General features: G+C 38.4%; 1 protein-coding gene across 26 annotated transcripts in view; it reads right to left on the bottom strand.

The window, feature by feature from the left end:
• Window positions 1–3,532: 3,532 nt before the first annotated feature.
• The window catches only part of MYT1L (myelin transcription factor 1 like), a 1,206,615-nt gene continuing 1,196,353 nt past the window's right edge, over window positions 3,533–13,794 (bottom strand). For 16 of the 26 annotated variants that reach the window (XM_069235860.1, XM_069235856.1, XM_069235878.1 and 13 more), the window contains 3 exons: window positions 11,211–11,270; window positions 4,302–4,445; window positions 3,533–4,037 (listed from right to left, as the gene is read on the bottom strand). In XM_069235860.1, coding sequence (XP_069091961.1) covers window positions 3,897–4,037; window positions 4,302–4,445; window positions 11,211–11,270 — 345 coding nt within the window. In that variant the 3' untranslated portion in view covers window positions 3,533–3,896. The remainder of the gene's footprint in view (window positions 4,038–4,301; window positions 4,446–11,210; window positions 11,271–13,794) is intronic. The other 10 variants (XM_069235873.1, XM_069235874.1, XM_069235871.1 and 7 more) reach the window with 2 other exon arrangements.

Raw genomic sequence — 13,794 nt, forward strand, 5'->3', positions numbered from 1 at the left:
GTGACATTTAATATGTATTCAAAAGAAGATGATGGGAGCAAAAACAACCCATGAAAAAGGGACCTTCAACTGGACCTGCCTGTGTCCTGCTGCTGGCCTCTCCAGGAGTGAGCCCTGACCCCCAAGAGGTGACCCTTAGGACCTAGACCTTTGCCTGGCATCAAAGAACACTCCCCCTTGCCTAACTAAAGGTTCAAATAAATCTGATGTTGGAACCAAAATCAACTGACGCAAAGCCTTGTATCACGTCTGAAAGCTTCATCTAAACCAATGGCAATCAAAGCAAGGCCCACAAACCTTCACTGCAGAGCTAAAAGCTTAATCAGAACCAACGCTGAGTGATGCAAAGCCCCACAAAGTCTCTTCACAGAGCTGAAATCCTCATTGGGACTGATGTTCGAGTGACCCAAAGCCTTGCAAGGCAATGCAGCTCAGACCTTGCATCAAAGGCACAAGGTACAACTCCCAGCAGGCTAAACTTCTTCTTGTGCCCGGCCTTCATTCAATTGAGGTCAGCCTGAACTTGTCATTTTGACCCAGTCCAGTGCAACCAGATACCCTCAGTTGGCACTAAGGTGCTATTTTCACAAAAACATTAATATTGCCTTTGCTACTACTTTACTTGGCTCGTTCTCATTTTATTTATAAAATTTACTTTATTTTTCTAAACTGGTTTGGAATGTTTCTTGTTGTGTTTTCATTTCATTGCAGTGTGTGCGCTGCGTTAATACATCACATATTGCCTCTAAGTTAAGTCTGACTGCTTTGTGGCAAGTTACTAGCGGTTAATTTAGCGACTTTTTGGTTACCTCTGACAAGAATTGTGGTTATTGCTTGAGTGGGGCTTTCACCCACACATCAACCAATAACGCAATTTGTCAAACTATGTGCTTTGGAAAGAGAACCTTGTGATCGAGGTTTAACGAGTACCATGTGGATATATTAATGTAGTCCAATTGATTTATCGTACTGATATTTTACTCAATTTGTTCATATGATACCTAGTAAAGAAACTGTGACCTAAACAGCATTATTATTGTATAGTTTCTTCCTGTGCTTTTTAACATTATGCACTCATTGATATGTAATTAAAAACACTTGTACACTGAAGTAACGGATATCACACGTATAAAGGAGTTGTGGAAAGTCAATAAATAAAGGGCCACTTCTTCGTAGGACTGGAAATTGTAGCAGAATATTTATTTGCCGTGGTTGTCAGTACATTGAGTAAAGTGAAAACCTTGACACTGATCATAGAACCACTGTGCTACAAATGTGGCAACACATGTTTTTATTTATAGTAAGATGTGTTAACATCCAGCATGACAAAATTTGTACAAAGTTCACAATTTAAAAATGAAGTATCACAGCAACTTGTGATTTCACACATTTATAGCAAAATTAAAATGTCAACAAATCCATGCTGTGTTGTACAAAAATAAATCAAACTTCAGTTCCACAGAGAGCACAATAATTAGTTTATACAAAAGTCTGTCTTCTTAAATGATTACTTAAATTAACGTAGAAATGAATATGAACAATAAGTTATAATAAATAAACTCTGATGACTCACAATAATTTCATATGAAAGGTCAGCATTCTAATATGTGACACTTGTGTGATTCCCTATATCATAGTCACAGATAAATTTTGATTTGATATTCTGTACCGACGTTAGATGAGCAGCAAATTTGTGCTTAAAATCCCTTTCCATTGTAATAGGTGATAACAATAAGAATCCAAAACTGATACTAGCTATTACTCTACTGAAAGCATTACTATATTAGCAAAGAAGCTGCAGACACAATGCAGTGGGAAAAGGCATATGCCATATGAGGAATGAGTGCCCTAAAAAGATACTAGGGCAAAGGTACAATATATGTGGCAGAAGGTGAACAGCAAGCACCTTGCTTCAGCTCTCAAAAAGGCATTTCTGAGCATGGCAGCTACAACTAATAGCACAACAGAAAATAGCGCTGTGCAGATCCAACTCTGCTGCAGAGCCCAAAAGTAATTACATAGTTTGTTCCCAGCTAATTATTAAAGTCCTTCTGGAAAACTGTAAGCTTTTGTACAGTGGATAGTATAAAGTGCAGCTGGGATACACATATATTTATACATATATATATATTATATATATATATACCGAGGTTGAGTATTGTATCAGAATATTTGTTGTGAGATCCCTGTAGTCTCCCTTAGCTTCATTACTGGACTAGCCATCTTGCCTTCAGCTACAATTTGTTCATATTTAATGTCACTAGTCTATCAACACAATAAATTGCACACCTCTGTATATTATGTGTATTTAGGGTAAGGTAAGTGCAAATAGTCATCTGGCACATTGTGGGGACAATGACCCTGTAATTCCTGTTCTGCTAAAAATATTTTTTACAAAACCCATCTTTTTTCATAACAAAATTTAAAAGTACGTTGTACTTTATGCATAACATCAAGACATGGAAGGAAAAGATAAACTAATGAATAAAAAACAATTCCGTAAATTAACAAACCCTCTGGAGTACGACAATAAAAGTGATCATATGCATATGTATAGTGCAGTCATTTTGCAAAATCAATAAACAAGGTAGCGTACAATGTAAACGAGTTAAAAATTTGAAAGTATACTAACTGAAGATAAACAGCATGTTCACATTCATTCAAAATTCAGGTAATATGAGGAAGCTGAAAAAAATACATGTTTTTATTTTGAAAATGTAGCAACATATTAAAATACTGGTCATCAATGAAATGCACCTAGATACCAGGTGGAAAACACCGCCCAATGCCCTAGCAATGAAAATTCTCTCTGTAGCTGGCAGCACTCTCTTTCTTCTAACATTTCACAAATAAATACTGTAAATAGTATTTTTCTTTTTACTCCCAAAATAAAATAAGCAGGTGAAAAAAAGGCAGCTTAGACCTCATAAAGTGTCTTACAACAAACACGGTAAACATGTCGGCATCCAGAAAGACAGATGTCACTGTCCTCGTTGGCAGTTCAGGAGGAGACTGAATTGTCCAAGTATACAAGGATGACATTGGCTACTGCTCCAAGGTATTTCGGCAAAGTTTTTGAGGAAGAGTCATCACTCGTCCTTTGATATGAGCATCGGTATGGAGGTCTACATAGACACAGGATGTAATACTTGGTAGTAAATTAAAAAAAGTGCTGTGTAAGCGGTTTTGAATCTTCTGTCGATTTTCCATGGCTTGATGTTGTCAAGCAATAAATCGCTCCATTGTAATCTTATGCCTAATCCTTGTCATGTCCTTGTAATTTTTTCTACAAAAACTCATTTGATTGCCCCCACCACATACCATTCTCCAAAAATGAAATGTAAGATAATATTTTCAAGCATTGTTCAAAAATAAAGCATTTTTGCAACTGATCTTTGCTATGAAACAATATGCACAACAAATGTATTTCTCGGATTTCATAAAATTGTCCAAAATGAGAATGTTTAAAAAGTGGCAGCTGGCTGCAATGTTATCATTCAAAGCTGTTTTTTTTTTGTTTGTTTTTTTTGTTCCAGTTGAAAGTACCAAAACATTTAACCACTAAAGCATTAAAAAGAATTTACACTCTGTTCATTTTGATCACCTTTCCTCTTCAGAAATATATATAACTTGAAAATGTGCATACCTTAGCAGCTATAAACATTACATGGCATCTCACACAATGTCAGCTCATATGAAAACGTACAAAATGTGAATGTATTCAAAAAACTATTCTGCCATTACTATTTTTAAAGCAAGACATAAAATCATCATGAAGTCCTTCAGGCATAACACTGTGTTAACAGAAACAATTATATAACACTTTCTGGTATATTACAGCAGCAAAACAAGAAGTGTCCTTATTTCAAGCAAGACGTTTTCCATGAAGAAAATGTTTAGACCTGGATCCCTCTCACTGCCTGCTTTATATTTTCCAGCAGGGCCTTGTTCTCAGGGCTCTGATATCGGTCTTGATGTGTATACATGTCCGTCAAAGTAGTCACGTAAGCATCAAAGTTTTGTTCGTTGATTGGATCCTACAAGATAGTGAAATATCACTCATACACAAATTTTACCTCTTTAGATATGCTCATTCGAGCACATACAAGAGAACCAAACAACAAATGATTGATATTATGCCATGATTATATTATCTCCTACATAACATTACAATATATACTTGACAGGTCTTCAGGGTTTTACAACACAATATTCAACCAAATGAGCAATCATAAACTGAAGAAAAATGTACGATGCGAAGATAGATTATTGTCAAATTCCTTTTTCTTTCATTCACTTACCATATGAGGCAGCTGGATATTAGCTAGACTATGTATTAAGGACTGGCTTAAATTGGCCAACTCATGAAGAAGAGACTCATTTTGCTGCTCAATTACTTTGTTCTCCTCTTCTATTGTCTTCAGGTTGCTCTCCATTGTGGTAATCTAAAATGCACAAATATGTGCAAAATGTAATATGAGGCTAGCTGTAAAAAGGCATGCGCTTTTTCTGTACAATGATATTAGTAATGTGAGAGGACAGACACCTTTTTCTTTATAAAAAAAAAAGGTACCCCGGAAGTTGGATATGTATCATTGTATTGTGATATCTGGTACAGTGTAGTACTGTAGTGCAATATATATGACTTTAAATAAAGACTTACATTATGTGTAAAAATACAGACAATTTGTAGCTTTATATTGTTACTACCAAAGGCCAATACATTATTTTTGGGATATCCAGCTTTTAAATAAATACACTCATATCACTAATATGGTTTCTTTTCCACTTGTAAATTGTAAAATAGGCAGTTTTTCAAATAAAATGATAGTAAAGCATGCCACAAACTCCAAGGTACTTACTTGTAACTTATATCCCCTTCAGCGCTTCCACCCCATTTACATTGACGTTATATGTTATCTTATTTTATTGTTGAAGGCTGAGATGTATTATTCATAAGAAACAACTAAAAGGCTAAGAATATGCTAAAATAAGTCATCTACATCCTGGAAGGTATTCTATTAGTTTATATCACAACATTGCTTCATATCATGTTTTCAAACTATTGTTAAAAAATTTAATTTCTGTGAGCTCAGTTGGAGCACACCAGTAAGTGGGTATTAGTGGTATGAGCCTTGTAAGAGAGTGGTATCAATATTCTGGTTAGAGAGAAAGAGGAAGAATGGTGACATTTCAGTCACTAACCAAGTGCTATGTTTAAACCAAAACCAATAGATTGTATTGTATTTTTAGTTATTTATTTGTGTGGTGTTTTTGTGGCACTGTGAAAAAGGGATCATTGCTTGAAAAGTAAAATAAAAATTGATTGCAGTGCATAAATGATTCAATCTGATATATTTTGGTGAACCGGAGAGAGAAGGAAGCAGCACAGCTCCTTGCTATGGGCTTCGCAGAATTTACATGGAGTATGCCTTAGTTGAAGTACTGCTTCAATATTGATCAAAGATGAGTCCTCTTCATCTTTTGGGGTTAAACTTCTGTGACGAGAGCAGTCAAGAGCTGTCCTAGCAATGCCTGCTCAGTGTACTACCAAGTACGCACAGAGACGTATTCTGAGCCACTGCACTATTATGTGCTGGTGTGCTGAGATATACCATGATCCTTTTACAAGGAGCTACGGAACCCGGATCCCTACAGGATGGTACAGTATGGAGGCATCAAAAACCAAAGAGAAGGCTTGAAAATGTAGGAGATTTTGAAAAAAGAATAGAAATTGGCCCTGTGTATAGTACTCCCATCCAAATCACAACACAAAGAATACACAGTTCCACTCTGGGAAAGAAGATTCAGTCCCAACTACAAAAAAGTGGGGAGAAAGAGAAGGGGGAAAACAAAGGGAAGAAAAGAACAGGTGATCCGAGAGAGTCTGATCAGGTCAGAACAAGAGCCCTCACTCACCAGATGGTGACATGATTCATCATAGGGCTTTGCTCCTCGTCAGGCCGGCATTGCAATGCCTGACGGGCCCCACCAGGGGGCTCTTTGCCGGAGATCTTAAGATATAGATAATTACCGGTAAGTAAATGCTGAAATGTGGGATTGGTATGAAAAAGTGCTGTTAAAAATGACTAGAGGAAAAAACAAAAAGAAATATTTATTGGAGATTAAACCTCTGTCATGATTAAATAATTGTGTTGGGGAACGGATTAGAATAATGTCTAATCTACCCTAAACAGGTGAAATGTCTGATAAGCATAATCCCTCTAGTATGGGAATGTGAAGGGAGCAAGTACGGGAATTCCTATACTGCCTCAAAGTCTGGTCAACATGTTTCTCGCCTCTATAGTCAACAAGGATCTAGTGCGATTCTTCAGGACCAAAAAAACTACCTAATCCTAATTTTTCGTAAATCTAAAATCGGGAGACTTCCCCAGAACCCTCCTCGTACTAAAGGATGGGCCCCATTGGGGTAGCAACAAGCTCCAGTGGTCCAAACTTGTCTGGATATTTGTTGTAACGCCACTCGATACAACAGCACCTACCCTAGCTGTATGCTCCCCGTTGTAAGGAGTATGGAGGCACCTGAATGGTTTTTGTGACTCTTCTCGTCCCCTTCCATAGGTCATCTTCAGGGAGGAGGACTATATGTAGACCTCCTTTGACACGATTCACAAATCAAACTTCCCATCAATGGAGAAAATCTGCTAAAATATTTTATACAATAAGGAGAAGGGTGGAGCAAATGAAGAAATATACAAAGATGGTAGTGATGCAACTGCAATCTGTCATTTGCAATCAACCTCCCTATCACGAAGACACATGATGCGTCAATCCTTTCAGTGAAAACAGTACATGCTGTCAGGCAAGAAGCAATGCAGAACCAGGGCAACAGTCCGTAAAGGTTTTGGATCTTATGAGAATGCAAAAATACTGGACTGAACAAAGCTTATTCCCATGTTTCCAAAGATCAAGGTAGTTTATCGTCATTCAGGATTCAACAAAGTAGAAATTGACGCCAGGACTCAAATGATGGTAAAGAGGGTGTTGAGGGTAAAATGTGGCTATCAACGTTTGGTCAGAGAAAGATATATGTCAGTGGTTTACTTCAAATGTAGAGTCCTATTTTCAGTCATTGAAATTAAAAGACCAAGGGCTGGATGTACTAAAGGATTGTTTGATCACAAACTGTGTGATTCATTAAATCACTGGGTTTGTGGCTGCAAATGTATTTTTTGGACATTAAAAAATTTGTGAGTCTGAAATGATTTTCTGATTCGTAAAATTGGTTTTGTTTCCCATACAGAAGCATCATTTGGAAAGGACATGAAAGTTTCCTTCCTTCCAATTTGTAATTCAGCATGGGATATGTCATTTGTTTTTCACGGCAATTCTGGTCACTGACCAGTTACCAACTTTTTAAAAGAGGTGGTCACTGATTTGCAGAAAATAAAGGATCCCTCTTTTGACCACTCCACCTTTGAAAATCATGTTGGCAACCTCAGGGGGAGTAGACAAGGGTCCGGAGGACCACTGCCTGCTCTACTTGATGATTTCCCAAAGAGGAACCATTTATTTTATTAAAGCAGCATTGTTTCCTTTAAGGAACTCAGGCTGCTTTTAATAAAAAGTTGTCCGTTTGGGAATGCTATCACAGGGACGGTGGTTCTTAGCAGGCCACCATCCATATGTTTCTAGCCAGTCACAGTAGTCACAAAGTCAGATATCCCTAATTAATAATCATTAGGCAGGTGTTCTATGACCCCCTGGGAATGTTTTCTTTGTGAACTAACCTATCATTACATGGGCCAGTTCACAAAATAGGAGTCCAGTTGCACAAATGGGTGCACAGTTTATGACCATTGTTTTGCAAATGGACTTTTAGTAAATTGACCACTATATATTTTCAAGTGCCTTAAAAGGAAATCATGGAGATGTGGCGTTTAGGGGCTGATTCTAATTTCTGATTACAGTTTCTAATTGTAAAAACTGAGTTCTAATTTCCATTTAGTGCAATAGAAGATTTGTAATGCTTCAGAAATTATAGTAGGGCACTATGATAATTTTATAATATGGTGATTGACATTGTATTGCAGATACACCAGAATTCATCAATAGTTTCACCTGAAATACTTCTATTTTGAGGTTACTCAAAACGAATGTTTGTCTTAGGTACTGGGTGCAAATTTAAATTTGGCAGTATTAAAGTATATGACACCAATGCTGACTCTTCACATCTTTCAAATATGAATATGAACATAGGTATCAGACAAGTCTTTACATGGGGCAAGATTCTTAGTCCTATATTTATATGGCTGAAAATATGATAACTTTTTTGAGAATGCTTAAAAGAGTGTTTTCATGTGGAATCATACTTAAAACTGTGAAGCAAAGGATCATGTAATTTGACCTTTATGTACTAATCTAGCTGTACACCATGTAACACTGGTTATCTACTTAGAAGGAGTGGATGGTTCATAAAACCATCAATATGAAAGCATTTTCTGTGTACTTCTAATTTATTTATGACAACATAAGGAGTGATCTAATAGAGTGAAATCTTGCTTCCATATTTGTTGGCAGAATAGGAAGGCATCTGGACATGTTCTTTTTTTAATTCTTTATTTTAATGAACACTGTACATGAAATTAATAACTGGAATGGCTCTGAAAGAAAACATTCTATTTCTGTCTAAAACCTCACAGGCATACATGCAGTTAAAACTCAGCCAAGTCGCAGGCCAACCATATTGGACCTTCTGAGATTTGAGCAAGATCTGTCTTATTCAGAACATTGAGCTTAGGGATAGGCATGTAACCGGAGTTACAAATGCTACAGCTGTTTTAGAATAAAGTACCAGTAGCAGACCCAATGAAGATGATTCCTTGAAGCTGGACCTGTGGAACCTGCATTGAGACTACTGATCACCGAGGGATAAAATCATGCCCCCAGAGGCGATGCTTTATGTTTCTGGGTTTCCCAGGTCTTAACTCGATGGGAGCAACACCACTGGTAGACTTGGTTCACGAATTTATAGGCTGAGCACAAGATACCAGTGTAAACAGATCATTGGTCCCAGACATCTGGCCACCACTGCATATTACTACAAACTTGAAGGGTGTGATGAGCCAATAAAACATTTTTGGCAAAGGAAGCACTGATGGGGTGGTGAAGATCAGAACAACCAAGGAAAGGAAAATGTGGTCTTTAGTTCAATGGTTGACCATCTGCCATAGACATATCACCTTCCTCTGTGTCATCACGACTATTCTAGTTGGTGAGTGAATTGTTCTTGATATCTGCAGATGACCTCAAGTATTACTTTAACACTGGTTAGTGACCGTTCCAGTGAAAATAAAGGACCACTTTTATTAAACTGCTTAATCAGGTATAGATTTATCCCTTTGCCTCAACAATTGGGTGCCACTAGGGTCTGCCAGGTAACACCCCATTTGAGCCCTTCATATCCAATGGTGGGGACTGTCTGTTTACAGCGATGGTGGGACGCTCTACGTACTTCATTCTAGTGATGCCCAAGCAGTGCACCAGCTAGAGTGAGAATGAGAAGAATTAATTTTACCTCACTCTTTCAGGATGGGACAACTACTATAACCTTTGTAGGAGGCTTTCCGGAAAAAGAAATAAAAAGGTCTGGTCTGTGGGACTCCAGCAGGTATCAGATTTATGTCCGTGTATTACAGACCTAGGTTTGCCTTGCTCGGTCGGGTCACTGCAGTAGTCATCCTAGGTACTGTTGTGCAGGCATGCACAGATTTTAAGCAATCTGGAACGTCACTCTTCATGTTTCTTGCCTGAGCTATAAATGACTCTAGGTGATTGCCCATACCAATGCTGTTAATTTTTTTATGATGAAGAGAGCCACAGACTGTTAGGATCAATACATAATAAAAGCTTCTGTATATCAATCTTCTGATTGTTTATGTTTTTTCCCCGAATCACTAAAAGATCTGTGTTGTTGGCAGCTCATTTCTTGGGAGAGCATCCCAGAATGCCTAGGTGGCCAATCAGAAACACAGCTTTGCTCTCCAATACTCTTGTCACTGAATGTATGTGTCCCGAAAATGAAATGAGTGTGTTGAAAGACAATGTTGGACGTATGGGGGTGCTATGCCACAAACAGTTACAAATCATGTGGTAGGTAATGGCTTGAACGTTATTTTCACGGGGCCAATTTTATAGAAATAAATGGGTTAACCTTGCCATATATTATAATTCTAGGACCCTTATGATATGCGCAGGGTCTTGGACAATATTAGAGTTATACAGAAGGTGTCTTATCCTGAACTTTCAGAAATACATCAATTGCCAAGACATTTGGTTTCCTAGGCTCCTCCTTCTTGACTTAAAGGGCTTGGGTTGTTTTTTGCCTGCTGGTGTTTATCCATTTAACATGGCAAATAATATATTACGCTCGCTTACCAACTTAGCGAAATTGTGTTGTGTTAGCAAAATTGTATATATCTGGAGCAGGTTTCAGTTCCTTTTTCTTGAGAATTGCTGTAACTACCATAAAAAGCTGGAAATGTACTGAAATTGTAGGAGTAAACCAATGATGGGAAGACTCTGGTGGTTATAATAGTGTTTGTGAATCAGACCCACAATGCTCACTCTGCTGTTGAAGAGTTTAAAAGCTGCAACCATTAAGGGATCTTGCATGTAAGAGAACATTCGATATTATGAATAAGTATTACATGCAGAGTTTGTGATTCACAATGTTGAATAGATATGCTATACTTTTAATTTCAGTTCGGCATTATCCTGAAAAAATAATGACGTCGATAACATTTCGATTTCAAATGTGGGACATAATCAATTGCCATACATTACACATCGCCATACTGTACAACCATCAAAAAGACACTCTAAAAACATAATATACCAAAGGTCTCTTATGATTAAACAAATTAATTTAAATAGTTTTGCTCTAATACATTATCCTTTAAATGAAGCATAGCACGTGAAAGTGTGAAAAAGGTTCACCACCATCACCTACTAACATTCTACTTTGGTGGTGTAGCCATCTGCCATGTTCAGATTGTCTAAACAGTGTAAGAACATGGGATCTTTACGAATACAATGACGATTTCACGTCTCAAACCATTGACATTAGAAGTAACATTTGTGTTAGTGATTAGGAGCAAGCATTCAAATAAATATCTCCACTAAGAAAGACTGAATTTCGTGTAAGTTACATGGAAAAATCGCACAACCTCCCCTCCCGTGTAACTTACATGAAATTGGTATTCATCAACACAGGGCTCTTGGCAAGCAACAGGACGCTCGTCCAGTACCTATTGGGAGGGAGCAGAAGCTGAAAAGGGGGCAGATAATGAAGCAAAAGAGGTGGAACGGATTCAGATGAGAAAATAATGCATTTGTTATGAATGAAAAACTGAGCAGTTTCACAGCTGGATGGGGGCCACTAGCCATGAAACTAGCGACACTTTTATGAATGATTCGAAAAAGGAAGTCAAACCAAACCTTTTGCAGAACAAACTGCCAGGGCAGTAGCTTCAAATGAATGCATGAGTTTTCCAAATCATGAATGACGAAGGCATGCATTTCTACAGTTTCAGATGTGTACACCTTTCATTCCACCTCTTTTTGTGATTAAATCATATCAACTTTTTCATTGCACAATTACAATATTTTTGTCCACTTCCTTCTGAGTACACAAAGGTCTTTGTATAGCACACTAAGTGTGATGTGGGATAAACATTTTGTGCACTACTGGCTCCTTTACCCCCCCCCCCAATGCTTTGGGAGGAGAATTTATGAGCTTAAAAATGCTACAAGCTTGGCAATATCATTTTCACATATGTTTAAGGGTTGAGACCTTCAAAAGCAGTAAAAAATGAGTTGAGCACCATTGATTCTTCAGCATGCTAAATATACATTATTAAATATATCACACCGGCAGCATATCCATGAGTGGGCCTTGGTTGATTTCCTTGCTAGTCTCTATAACTCTTGCAACAGTTATGGATACATTTAACTACTTATAAAAGTTACAGTAGGGATTGCAGACACTGGCCCATTTTTATACTTTTTTAGCGCTGCATTTGCGTCGTTTTTTTACGCAAAATCGGCGCAAACATACAAAATTCTATTGTATTGTTGAAGTTTGCGCTGCTTTTGCGTCAAAACGTCACGCAAATGTGGCGCTAAAAAAGTATAAATATGGGCCTCAGTACCCATCATCTGAAATTCATTTGTGGGCAGCCAATGACTCTTTATCTGTTTATTTAGGCAGTTAAGTAGGCACCTTTTAGCACATATTCTTACATAGGCAAGATAAAAGAAAGCCACTGTGCCCACACATGTTCAGGAAGCCATTTCGTAGACGTTTGGACCAAACCACTCTTTACCCAGATTTTGTCATTGTATTGTCAAGGAGTCTTTAAATAATATTGGTATTTTAATTCACTAATGCTTTTGAGAAGAGTTTCACCAGCTTTGGGTACCGGGAAATTAAATGACTAGCAGAACATTTCTAGATATTACTTTGTATAGCGGGATAAATGTTTGTTCTTTTGATAGGGACTGGCTCTCACCTGCCCCATTTACCAATGCTATCGTATTTGGCCTTGTGAGCCAGGAGCTTCATCGCTTCGCACCTACTGCATTATTCCGTGATAAGCGTGTTCGTAACTGTGGTTACATGATGGCTATGATTTTGCATTTTGTAGGCGCCTTTGTTGATATATTAATAATGAAATATGTTCCCAAGGCAATGCTTAGTGACTGGTTGTCTAGGTGTATGACCCTACTCTCCCTGATTCCCTCACTTATGGCCCTGATGAATTTGAATCCTAAAGGTTCCCGTTTGTGGTCAAATATACTAGAAAAGTACCCCATCCTGAGGAGATGTTCATTTATGTGTATTTTTTCATTGATGAACACAATGCAGACATCACACCGACGGTCACAGAAAGGATGTAAACACAATGTGAATTCGCAGAAGAGATAAAAAGTATGGGAACTATTTATTATTATAAGTAACGTTATCACAAGACGCTGCGGGATATATTTACTAAACTTTTACCCTGTTTTTGTGTCACAAAAGTGTCGCATACTGACGCAAAAACTTTTTTTACCTACTAATTTTCCAGTGCAAAACTTTCTTTGTGCTAGAAAGTACCCTAAAAGTAATACAAAGGGGCGCTAAACAAGATTAGCGCTGGAAAGTAAGTTAGTGGAAAAAGATTTAGGGGCACATTATGACCCCAGCGGTAAAAAAACGCCTACCACCGCGGCGAAAGCCGCCAAAAGACCGTCGCCTACCAGGCGTCCACCCTATTATGACCACAGCCAGATTTCTGCCAGAAGGATGGTGGAAATCTGGTTGTGGCCATGCAGGCGGATGGCGGGAAGGTGGCGCTGCTGCCAACAGCAGCGGCACACCAGTAGACCGCCGCAGACTGTATCATGACCCATGATACGGCCTGGTGGTGTTCTGCTGATGGACGCTGCTGCTGGCAGCAGCACCCCATCCCGTCTCCTGCAGGAGGACCCCCTGACAACAGGTAAGTCGGGTGCTTTGACAGAGGAGTGGGGTGGGGGGGGTTGTATGTGTGTGTGTGGGGGTGTGTGTGTATGGCTGTGTGTGCGTGTATGTGGGTGTGTGTTGCGTGTTGTATGTGTGTGCATATATGAAGTGTGAATGACGTGCATGTTGTGTTGGGTGAATGTGTGTGTGCTTGTATGTATGTAAGTGTGTGTGTGGATGTGTGTGTGAATGGATTTATGCATGGGTGGATCAATGTGGGAATGAGTTTGTGTATGCGTGTGTTCGTGTGTGAATGAAGGTGTGTG

The sequence above is a fragment of the Pleurodeles waltl genome, chromosome 5 (genome assembly GCF_031143425.1).
Source record: "Pleurodeles waltl isolate 20211129_DDA chromosome 5, aPleWal1.hap1.20221129, whole genome shotgun sequence".
NCBI lineage: Eukaryota > Metazoa > Chordata > Amphibia > Caudata > Salamandridae > Pleurodeles > Pleurodeles waltl.